Raw genomic sequence first — 11,407 nt, 5'->3', positions numbered from 1 at the left:
GAGAGAGAGAGAGAGAGAGAGAGAGAGAGCGAGAGAGCGAGAGAGATAGCCAGAGCTAGAGAGCTATAGGAGTACACACCGTTATCTATTTAATATAGATAAAGTAAGAAATCATTCCAATGTGTACTATAGGAAAGTACAAAAAACAAAAAACTGTTTAAAAGGGGAGCGATTAGTAAAATATGCATAAATAGAAAGAAAGAATGCTAACTAGGTAACATAAGATAATAATAAACATGTTTAAATTATTTGTTATTGGTTGTGATCATATTCTAAAGATGTTTGGATTATTGAAAAGTATACAGCTCTCTTTCATCTGAGTGTTGAGAGCTGTATCCATTCATCTTGTGCTCAAAGTGCACCAGATCCCGGGGTTGCATGCCCCCGGACCCCCCTAGAGGATGTGAGGTCCACCCCCAAATAAATCAGGTTAAAATAATTAAATTGCATACATTTTCTTTTAGTAAACACTGAAAACGGGTTCCACAGACCCAAAAAGCACACAAAGGTATAAGCATATAATAATGTGTAATGAAACAAATCCCAATAACTGTATTGCATTGTTTTCTTAGGTGTATGCGCAATTACTTCATACTGTCTTCGTCTTTTTCGTCCTGCATTTATTGTGCCCCCCTCAGAAAATAACTGGCCCCAGCCTGGCCCCCCCCCAGTCAAATTGGTCTAGAACCGCCACTGCCTGGCAGTGCACCCAATTAGATTTAAATAAAATGAAATGTGCTTATATGGAATATATTCAATGTTTCCGTTTTCCCACATTTTATTTGTTTTGAATTACTGAAATTACTTTTGTTTTGTTTTTTAAGTATAATTTATTTATTTAATTATTTCTATAATTGTATTTGTCTTTCTGAGTCCCTTTTGGCAGGCAAAAGTGAATCTGTACCGGTGTCGGTACCAGATGTGTTCGGGGTACCATAGGGGGCCGTCTCTTACCAAGACACAGGTCTGAGTTTTTGTTGTAAAGTAATAAAGAGGGGCGTACTACTCTCGCGAGAGTCGAGTTAAATTACCCGGGAAATACTCCCGCTTCAACTCAAACCAAACAAAACAGCTCTGTCTGTCAAATACTCTTATTCCCTCAACATGCCTGCTACTTCAAAAATACACGTATCGCAGGGCTGGGAGACGGCGAAACAGACCCAGACGTCGGTGGTGGAGGACAAGAAGAAGAAGAACTTTGGTGTTTTCTGTGATGAACGCGGGTATTTGGATCAGATTGAATACATCATGCAGAACGGCCGAACCAAGGGGGACAGAACCGGGACTGGAGTAGTGTCTGTGTTCGGGGCTCAGGCTAGATACAGCTTGCGAGGTCTGTCACATTATACCCTTTATTGTTCTGTATGTATTAGTTTATTATGCATGTGTACTTGTTATTATTATTATTATTATTATTATTCTAACAAACAATTGCGCAGGAAGTTTTCCTTTCATTTGAAGTATCAATTAATCGAAGTGTATTCATATAACCCAATATCTCCCATTTTACATTTCGTCTCAGTGGACTTAACAGTTTTTACAGAATATGGGGAAACATGTTAGAAACTTCGGGGAGAGTGAGAGGAGGGATCCCTCTCCCATGACGGACAGACGTGTCATATGTCGCGTGTACATAAAACACTAGCAATATAGGTCGTCCAAATGCTCGAACGTGCATTTGTCTATGAATAAGAAGATGATTAATCCAGGTGGATGTCAACAATACTGTGGGAGCCATCAAAGAAAAGGGGAGCAACAAGCCAGAAGAACACAGGCACACCCACGACTCAGGAACACAGAAACAGGCACGGACACGACTCAGGCTGCATCTCAAGTCGGTTATTTTCATTTCCTCGCTCCTCGGTATCACCGAAAGTTGATTTGTCTGCGCCATCTTGAGTAGCGTCCCATGGCGCTTATTTCTGCCGGAGGAGCGCTAATCAAGGAACTACCAGACCATCCTCCGGTGAAATCCTCAGCCACTCGCCCCACCCCCTTACTGTGTATCGCTCACTGATTGGACGATGCGAGCAGTTTCCCAGCGGAGTGAAGAAAATACATGAAAATCACGGGAGTCACACTCCTCAGTTTACTTTATACTGCGTTTTGTTTCAATTAATGTATTATTTAGTTACAAATATGTGATATATCTGAACAACAAAGTGGTCAAAAATAATTGTATTCATTTATTGGAAACATTTTCATGATCGCTTTTTTCGTTTTACATTTTCATTTAGTGTGCAGTCCAATGAATGTTAATCTAACTGGGTTTTGATAGATAACATGTCTCTTTCTTTTCTTCTGATTTTATTTCTATTTTGCACTCTAATCAATATTAATCTAACTATTGTTCGTTTATACATTTTAAGAATGGCGTTTATCTTTTTTGAGAATGAGACGCAAGGATTCTATTTAACCGACCTGAGATGCAGCCTCAGGATCTACTACTAAGGGTCCACGACTCAGGACCACATCAACAGGCACCAGCAAGCATCGTGATCAAGCACTCAGGATCCATTACAAAGGAACACTGCAACATGCACCGCCACGTACACGTATTCCCACTCCTAAATGAGTCATGCATTCAAAAATGTATCTGCAAAATAAAAGTATACAGGTTCTTCTGAGCAAGTGTTCTTTGATTGAGATTATTTTTTTACGAGATAAATGATCTATTAGTTGGTTTAATTTATCAACAGTGCATGCTTTTAAGAAGTTTTGCTTATAACATTTTAAATCTGCAGCTTTAAGTCCTTAAAGCTGTAAAATGAACCTAGTGGAGTAAGAAGTACTCTGTTTCTGCATTTTAGTGGAGTGGTACTGAAATGCCAAAGTTATGTCTCTGGTATCAGCAGTACATCGTTTCTCCACCAGGGAGAACTGACAGGTTGCTTTATTACGAAAATGTTCAACTGTCAACATTTCTTATCCATATCTTGGTCAGATTTTTGTAATAATAATTGCTACAGGAAGAGGATGGAGGTACAGTTGCAGCAGAGGAATGTCAGCTGAGTCTGGAGAGGCCTAAAAATCATCACTGGCTACAAAGAGCCAGACTCTCAGGTCCAGGGGGGCCAACAGTGGGCAAACAACCTGAACATTTTCTTTAACAGATTTGACCAGTCTGGCGCCCCTCCATGGCCCCATTCCCCCCTGCTGTACTGCATTCGAGGTCCAGATGGCATCAGCTCGAGGCTCCTCAAATCCTGCGCAGACCAGGTGTGTGGGGTCGTGGACTTCCTCTTCAACCTGAGCCTGAAGCAAGGGAGGGGTACCACTACTGTGGTAGACGTCGTGTGATACCTGCGCGAAAGACCCCCCTCCCCGAAGGATTTCAACAGCTACCGGTCGGCGGCGCTGACATCACAGCTGATGAAGACCCTGGAAAGGCTGGTCCTTGGACACCTTTGGCCCTGTGTGAGGACATAGATGGACCCGCTGCAGTTCACCTACCAGCCTGACATCAGGGTGGAGGACGCTGTCATCAACCTGCTGCAGAGGTCCCTCTCTCACCTGGAGAAGGCTGGGGAACACCATCCAGCCCCTGCTTCTGAGAGACAAGCTGCAGCTCTTGGGGGCGGATCGCCATCTCATCGCCTGGATCCTGGACTACCTCACCAACCGTCCGCAGTACGTGAGGACCAAGGAGTGTCAGTAAGACACCATCATCTTCAGTACGGAGGCCCCTCAGGGGCGGAGCTGGCGCCGTTTCTCTTCCCCCTCTACAGTGCCACCTGCAGAAATTCTCTGACGACTCGGCCATCGTCGGCTTCATCTTCAACGAGGACAACAGGGAGTACAGGGAACTGACCCAGGACTTCACCCTCTGGTGCCAGAGGAACAACGTCCAGCTCCACACAGGGAAGACCAAGGAGCTGGTGTGGGATTTCAGACGGCGCCGAAACTCTCCGCCAAACCAGTGAACATCCAGGGAGCAGACAGGAGCTGAACAGTGCAGCGGACAGACAGTATGGCTGCCGGAGAATGGCAGCCATACTGTCTGTCCGCTGCACTGTTCAGCTCCTTCAGTGACAGGCTGCTTGCCCCGCTGTGTTTCACAGAGATATTGCAGGTCTGCTCTCCCTGCAGCGATCAGGATTTCCAACCAGCATGGCCCTGGTAGACTCACTGGTATTCCTCACTGTAATTACACCAATGTGCAATAATATAACAAACAAGACTGTCGTGCAATTACACTTATGTGAAATTAGTAGGATCTACTTTGAATGGGACTTGTAAATTAGAATAATTTTTACTTTTTTTTGTCTCCATCTTCACTTTTTGCTGTAAAAATGTACATTTCCGATTTTATTTCATTTTATGTATTATACGGCTACTAATCTGTAATGTCAAATAACGCTGCTTTTATTCATAGACCAGTTTCCCCTGCTGACGACCAAGAGAGTGTTTTGGAAAGGGATCCTTGAAGAATTGCTGTGGTTCATTAAGGTGAGGATTGACCTCTTTTTCTTTCCACCCACATACAGTTTTTATAGTTTTTTGTGTCATCACAGGGATCAACAAATGCAAAGGAGCTGTCTGCGAAAGGGGTGAAGATTTGGGAAGCCAACGGTTCCCGGGCCTTCCTGGACAAGCTCGGGTTCACTGAGAGAGAGGAGGGCGACCTGGGACCTGTGTACGGGTTCCAGTGGAGGCACTTTGGTGCAGAGTACACAAACATGCACACAGGTAAAGCAGTCCAGAGTTGACTGTTTTTGTTGTTTGATACATAGTTTAAGTGTATATCCCACTTTCTCATTTTGAAGGATTTATGCATCTGTATTTTTTTTATATTGAGTTATGCAACAACACTATACATTGTTTTTATCTCAAACTCCTCGAAAAAGAGTGAATAAGACAACTTGTAAAATATTATTTTAAAAAAAATCTATTTGAGCTCATAACAATGACTGCCTCAGAACTCAAAAGAACCAATATGTAATGTTTTTTACAGATTACACAGGACAGGGTGTTGACCAGCTGCAGAATATCATTGACACCATCAACACCAATCCAGAGGACAGACGCATCATGATGTGCGCATGGAACCCAAAAGGTGTGGCATCAACAACATTTTAAATCCCTAAACGGCTCTTAGGTTCTCCTTGACTCTGATTGTAGTGCGATGCATCATTTTGAATGTCTCCTTCTCATGTAGACCTGCCCCAGATGGCTCTGCCCCCCTGCCACGCCCTGTGTCAGTTCTACGTGTGTGACGGTGAGCTGTCCTGTCAGCTGTACCAGCGCTCGGGTGATATGGGCCTCGGGGTGCCTTTCAATATCGCCAGCTACGCACTTCTGACCTACATGATCGCACACATCACTGGACTCAAGGTAAGAGCACTGTGCTTTTGTCAAATCTCACCTTTAGCGTTTGGTATTGCGTTCACCTGACAGTTTGTCTCTTTTACTCCTTATCTTCAGCCTGGTGACTTTGTTCATACGCTGGGCGACGCTCACATCTACATCAACCACATCGAACCCCTAAAAGTACAGGTGGGTTACTTAGACAGCTTTCTAATTCAAACCTACACTTAGTTTAGGTGTTTATTTAGTCTATTTATTAACTTGTGAACCATCTTTGAGCACCAGGAAAAGCACTATATAAATACCATGTATTAATATTATGACACTTCTGTCTATTCTTGCAGCTTCAGAGGGAGATCCGTCCCCTCCCCAAGCTGAAGATCCTGAGAAAAGTTGAGAGCATCGATGATTTCCGTGCAGAGGACTTTGAGATCTGCGACTACAACCCTCATCCCACCATTAAGATGCAGATGGCTGTGTAAAAATAACAGTTTTTTTAGGGATTATTATTTGTGGAAAGTGACTAGAAGATCTATTTTCATATGTCATTTAATCCAATGTTGCAAAATGTATTTTTTTAATCAAGTTCTTGTAAATTGTGTTTTTGCCATTTTCCCTTTTATAATTTGTAAATTAAACGTCTGCTGGATTTGTACATACTTGTTATGTCTGACAGAAGCCTAGCACACTTACACATTTCTACTCGGTCTATTATACTGTTAGACTTAAGCACATTTTTTGTTAAATGTCTCAGATGAAGTCCTTATTTGTTTTTAAGCTGTTTCCACACATCTCCTTCAGGGTACTGGTGTCTCTGCACTGATGATTCCAGCATCTCACAAGAGTAGCCTGCATCCTGAGAACAATAAGCACAGTGTACTCAAACAACACTGCTGGAAAGTAACTAAGCACATTTAAATTATTATCAGTTAAGATAAAACTTTATTGATCCTTTGGTGATATTCAAAATCTTGCCAGCAGTATATATTGTAATACATAAGCAAAATGACATGTAGGCATTAATAAATAGGTATTCATGATTATAATATACATTATGACATATTGTTTTCACTTTATGTAATGTATTCATATTTTGATGCTTTTTATTTAAGAGTTTTGGAAGAAATTCCAGCACTGACTTAGACACTGATAGGATAAACATTAGCGTTTTTAAAGACTTATGCAGAGATTTATTTTGGAAATATTTTCAGATCTTAGTTTGTTAAATTATAGTTGACATCGGTCCGTCTTACCTTGGGAGGCATGTAGCACGCGTCGTGAATCACCACAGGACTGGTGAAGTGCTCATGCAGGTGGTCCACATATTCACACATTCTAGAAAGAGATGGGGAGGAAAAATAGTGCTGATTAGAAATGAATAATCACTTACAGTCAAGAGCTCTTAATTGTGACAGAAGCAAAGCCTGCTCTTACCGATTGCTGAGGCTTGCAGACACACAGATGTAGTCGAACAGAATCAGATGCTGGACGAGTTCACAGAGACCGACGCCTCCAGCATGAGGACACACAGGCACTATGGGAAAAACATAGTATGTGTAATGTAGCCATGCTTTTCATACAGATATCACACTAAGAATACACAAATTAGAAATCCTTTTAATAAGTAAAAAGTAAAAATGCAGTTCATAGTTTTCCATTGACCTCCAATCAGATGGTAGAAAACGTTATATTTTTTACATACAGTATCTAATAACCTTTTACTTCTTTTTGGCACATTTAAGACTCTTTAAATCTTCATAGTCTTTTTTAGGGCTACATATATGATTATTTGAGAATTCATGTCTTTGTTTATACCCTGGAACTTGTGGGCCATCAGCAGCACTGCCAGGTTCTCGTTGACACTGCCCAGCCGACAGCAGTCTATCTGGACAAACTGCAGGGCCGAGGCTTGGAGGAACTGTTTAAACATCACCCTGTTGTGACACTGCAGAGGAAACAGTTACCAACTAACCATCAATTCATCAGCCGGTGGTATGCACACTGGAACAAACACTAACCTGCTCTCCTGTCGCCACTCCGATCCCGAGAGGAGCCAAAGCCTGAAGCGACAGAACATCTTTTATCAGTCTTTTACATAAATAGATTATTGATCAGGCCAACTGGGCACAGACCCAGGGGTCCAGGCAGGCAACGAAAAACAAAAAAAAAAGACAAAAAGAAGAAACATGACCAATACAATGGAATAAAAAAAGACAAAAACGGACACATTACAACCACAAGGGGATGCAAACGGGAACAAAAACCCCACTTTGTGACAAAATGACCAAAAAGAGAATGAATGGCCACAAATAGATGCAGAAGGCACACACACACACACACACACACACACACACACACACACACACACACACACACACACACACACACACACACACACACACAATTAAATACCACAATCGGACACAAAGAACCACAGAGAAGGATTTGGTCTCTTTCTCCATATGGGTGACTGTGTTTAGTGTGAGTGTGTTCTCTCTCACCTTGGAGATAGCAGCGTGACCCAGGATGTCATCAGGAGACGTGGGCTCCTCGATCCAGAGAGGTTTAAACTCCGCCAGGCTGGACACCCAGCTGATGGCCTCGGCTACATCCCACCTCTGGTTGGCATCAATCATCTGAATGCAAAAACACACATAACTAGTACACTTGTGTCTAATGTAAATACAATTGGTTAGGGGAAACCAACATTACCAAAGTGTTTTCTGGCCCAATCATTTTCCTTATAAGGCGGCACCGGCGTATGTCGTCCTGTAGATCAGCGCCTACTTTCACCTTGAATTTAGTCCAACCACTTTTAAGAGCATCTGTGCAGAGCTTGAAAAACACACAACTGTCATTTTTATTTTCATGATTTGTTAAACCTGAGATATTATTGGTATTTTATGGCCCAGACACCTGTTGGAGCTGCTGGTCTGGGTAGTTGAGCCATGCACAGGAAGTGGTGTAAGCAGGATAACCCTCTTTCAGCATTTCCTCCTCTGGGGGGCGAGAGAAGCACACAGTTAATAAACACCTGAGTGTTTTTAATAGAGCAACCATGAAGTGCAGGGACCTATTATGCATGCTTAAAGTACTCCTGGTAGTTTCTAAAGAGGCAATTTCACTCTGCAAAATCCCATTCAGCCATGTAATTAATGACTTTTGATAGTGTGCTCACCTCTGTGCTGCTTGTCCTCCTGTGCTTTCACGAGTATGTCTGAAAAGAGAAGCAGATAGAGTGTTTCCTTCACTACACTGCACTCAGGAAAATAGATTTATTTTCTGGATCAGTCTCACCTAGAGCCTCCTCCTCTGTAAGAGCGTCAGTGATGTATCTGAAGTCAATGCATGAGATAACCTGCTTGGGATTCTAAATTGACACATATAAATCATGATATTTCCCTTGTGGTCACATCCTGGACGTAAATCAAATTTCCCATGACTCACCATATCAACAAGAAGCTTCCACAGTGGCTGCAGGAAAAATACACCATGAATCAGGAGGCTTGTGAAGGAAAATGAGTTTTTCTAATCATGACTCTTCAAAAAAGTTCTGACCTTGCCCTCTGCCCTCGCCCACAGGTCCCACACAGCATTCAGGACTGCAGCTGTGGCCAGGTGGATCACTCCTTTCTCTGGGCCTAGCTGGATAACACAACCGTTTTTAACATTACATGGGTTGTGCATCCAAATTGGAGTAACATTTTTTCCATATTGGGGAAAAACTAAAAGCTAAATTAAAACCTGTGAATGAATGATGTAGTTAGAGAGTTATGTTGTTTTTTCTAAGTATACTATTATTACCCAGTCCTTTGGGACCTTCACATACTGGATTATTTCACATAACCTTTTGTAAACGTTATAAATTGCTTTTCTTTGTATCCAAAGAGCGCATTCTACTTGACAGTCAGTCAGCACTCTTGACCAGGACAATAGGCGCGTTCACACCGGTGTACTTTTCCCCGTACTTTTCCCTGTTTAGTTCCGTTAGTACCCCTTATGTCGCGTTCACACCAAAAAGTGTACTTAGTGCCAGGAACTTTTACCCCCATTTTTAGTGCCTGCTAGAGAGATGGTACCAAAAAAGTACCAATTTATATTGGCTGGGCGAATTGCAAACCACGCCCCGTAAAACTCTGAAAAGTTTTTTGAAGCCGGCATTAGGCGCATTCACACCAGTCCCCAACTCCGGGGACTTCCGGCCGGGGACTTCGGGTGGCAGTATAAGCCGTGAAGTTGTTTGCGGCCTGCCAGTAAACCCAAAGCAGAAGAAGACGAAGTGACGTCAGCGGCTCATTTGCGTAATCTTCCCTCAGTGAAAAGTACTCCGGTGTGAACGCGATTGGTACTTAGTGCCCTGGGGTACTAACTAAGTAAGGCAAAGTACTTGGTGTGAAAGCGGCTATTGGGACCTTCAGAAAGTAGATGTGTTCAATTTGATACCCTTTGCGCTCATTATGAATCAATTTTCTTTTTATTTCAAGAGCCTCTTCTTTATATTACCTTTTGAAAAGCCTGGATTTGGCACATGTATTTGCCTTGGCCCATCAGTCTTGATCAGGACTTGGGGACATTTAGAAACTAGATTCAAGTACATGCAAGTCTTTTTCAATATCATATGTAAAAACAGTTCACACATTTATTTATATTTTATTTTTCAGTGCTTGAGTCCCTGTTCTCACCCATCTCATCTGGCTATCACTGGTCAGGAGGCGGTAGAATCCACGGAAGTCGCTCACAATCCCCTGCAAGGATTTCCCAACAACCAGTCCAGCTAGAGCCTCCACAGCACACACCACTGCGGGGATATAATAAAACATAATTCAGACTCTAAAGAAAACTTTATGTATCACTATGGTCTTAAGTTAAGAACATAGTGATACATAAAGTTTTCTGTCTCAGTCAGTTAAGACTCTTAACTATTATGTTTGTTTTATGTAGCTGGAAGAGCTACGAGAAAGATTTATTCTGAATAATGTGTATGTAGGCCAATAACTTTTTATTAATAAGATAGTAGCCTAGCATTTTAGCATTAACTAAAATATATACTGTAATATTGGAACTTGAAAGAAGTGGTATTTGAATACAAGGAAACAAATTCAGAGTTTATTAGAAGCCCTTGGATGTAAGAGTAACCAAAAGGTAGTACTTTTTTTTTTCTTTTTTTTTTAAATCATTGAGTAAACATTAATACATTGATGGAGTAACATAACTAAGAGACATCATTTATTAAATCTTTCATATTGTGTTCAACAATAACTGAACAGCATTTAACAACTGTGCTATGTTATTGTATTGTTGCATTTTCATAGCACGTTGTATTCCAACTTTAAACAACAGGCACTTTATAATTAGTTTAACTGATCAACTGTTAAATTAATTTAAAAAATGAGTAAAATTAATGAAAAAGAGTGATTTCGATGAATTCTTTGCTGATTATTTCCTGTGAGTAATGCATTTCAATCCATTGAATCAAACATAAACTAGCTTCTTTAAGTAATAACAACAACAAACTTTAAAAATAATAATTTAATTCCTTTTTTTTCTTATAAATTGTATGAAAGGTTGAGATGTAACCAACTGTAAAAAAATTATATATTTAAAAGTTTTAATGACTCACGACCCCATTTTAAACTTTGGCGAACCCTAGTGGAGGTCGGGACCCCTATGTTGGAAACCAGTGATAGTGGACTACAAATCGTGTTATGGTATTTAAACAAGCTACATTCCGTTTCTGGTAAATCTTACCAATCTCCGTGCCTTTCCCCAGAGTGAAAGTGAGGCCGAAGCCCTTCAACCCGCAGTCCGTGTCGATGACCACATACGCGGCGGAGTAATCTGGGTCTGTGTGCTGCAGTGCACAGCGGATAGTTACAGCCCATGCCCAGAAATATAGCACACTGTGCTACAGCTGCACACACTTCCTTACCATTGCATCGGAGCCGTGTTGCTCCAAAGACGTCGGAAATCTCACATCCCTGACCGTCAAACTGATAATTGTGTGCAACATTTCCCCACTGGGTTTACATTAGTCTTGTGATTCAGTCAACGTTAGAGTGTTTATTTCAAAGTGATATGTGACTGGTAGAAGTTGATCACA

General features: G+C 41.6%; 2 protein-coding genes across 4 annotated transcripts; one reads left to right on the top strand and one right to left on the bottom strand.

Annotated features, from left to right (window-relative positions):
- Positions 1-1,017: 1,017 nt before the first annotated feature.
- tyms (thymidylate synthetase) lies at positions 1,018-5,962 on the top strand. The gene is made up of 7 exons (XM_010789942.1): positions 1,018-1,333; positions 4,376-4,449; positions 4,515-4,689; positions 4,955-5,056; positions 5,159-5,334; positions 5,425-5,496; positions 5,652-5,962. Exons 1-7 carry the CDS (start codon positions 1,105-1,107, stop codon positions 5,787-5,789), a joined length of 966 nt encoding a protein of 321 aa, XP_010788244.1. The 5' UTR covers positions 1,018-1,104; the 3' UTR covers positions 5,790-5,962.
- A 50-nt stretch (positions 5,963-6,012) lies between these two features.
- enosf1 (enolase superfamily member 1) lies at positions 6,013-11,393 on the bottom strand. 3 transcript variants are annotated; one of them, XM_010789939.1, is made up of 15 exons: positions 11,237-11,393; positions 11,056-11,158; positions 9,990-10,105; positions 8,866-8,952; positions 8,755-8,781; positions 8,605-8,677; positions 8,486-8,524; positions 8,224-8,306; positions 8,020-8,142; positions 7,809-7,943; positions 7,326-7,367; positions 7,123-7,252; positions 6,742-6,841; positions 6,561-6,642; positions 6,013-6,163 (listed from the first exon to the last, which is right to left on the bottom strand). In XM_010789939.1, exons 1-15 carry the CDS (start codon positions 11,315-11,317, stop codon positions 6,071-6,073), a joined length of 1,314 nt encoding a protein of 437 aa, XP_010788241.1. In that variant the 5' UTR covers positions 11,318-11,393; the 3' UTR covers positions 6,013-6,070. The 3 variants fall into 3 exon arrangements, with proteins under 3 accessions (XP_010788241.1, XP_010788243.1, XP_010788242.1); XM_010789941.1 differs by having other exon boundaries at positions 11,056-11,151; positions 11,237-11,317; XM_010789940.1 differs by lacking the exons at positions 11,056-11,158; positions 11,237-11,393 and adding an exon at positions 9,811-9,870 and having other exon boundaries at positions 9,990-10,030.
- Positions 11,394-11,407: the final 14 nt, after the last annotated feature.

Source organism: Notothenia coriiceps, unplaced genomic scaffold (genome assembly GCF_000735185.1).
Source record: "Notothenia coriiceps isolate Sejong01 unplaced genomic scaffold, NC01 NC01_scaffold00033463, whole genome shotgun sequence".
In the NCBI taxonomy this organism is placed as follows: Eukaryota; Metazoa; Chordata; class Actinopteri; order Perciformes; family Nototheniidae; genus Notothenia; species Notothenia coriiceps.
The sequence above is the reverse complement of the archived record's forward strand: the minus strand, read 5'-3'. Positions and strand labels throughout refer to the sequence as shown.

Bases quoted from the DNA above. Each gene is read 5' to 3' on its own strand.
- tyms (XM_010789942.1), top strand. From the start codon at position 1,105: ATGCCTGCTACTTCAAAAATACACGTATCGCAGGGCTGGGAGACGGCG. The intron at 5,335-5,424 runs GTAAGAGCACTG...CCTTATCTTCAG, and splicing joins CACACATCACTGGACTCAAG to CCTGGTGACTTTGTTCATAC. The intron at 5,497-5,651 runs GTGGGTTACTTA...CTATTCTTGCAG, and splicing joins TCGAACCCCTAAAAGTACAG to CTTCAGAGGGAGATCCGTCC.
- enosf1 (XM_010789939.1), bottom strand. From the start codon at position 11,317: ATGTTGCACACAATTATCAGTTTGACGGTCAGGGATGTGAGATTTCCG. The intron at 8,953-9,989 runs GTGAGAACAGGG...TGTGTTATCCAG, and splicing joins GTGATAGCCAGATGAGATGG to CTAGGCCCAGAGAAAGGAGT. The intron at 8,143-8,223 runs GTGTCTGGGCCA...GTGTTTTTCAAG, and splicing joins CAGACCAGCAGCTCCAACAG to CTCTGCACAGATGCTCTTAA.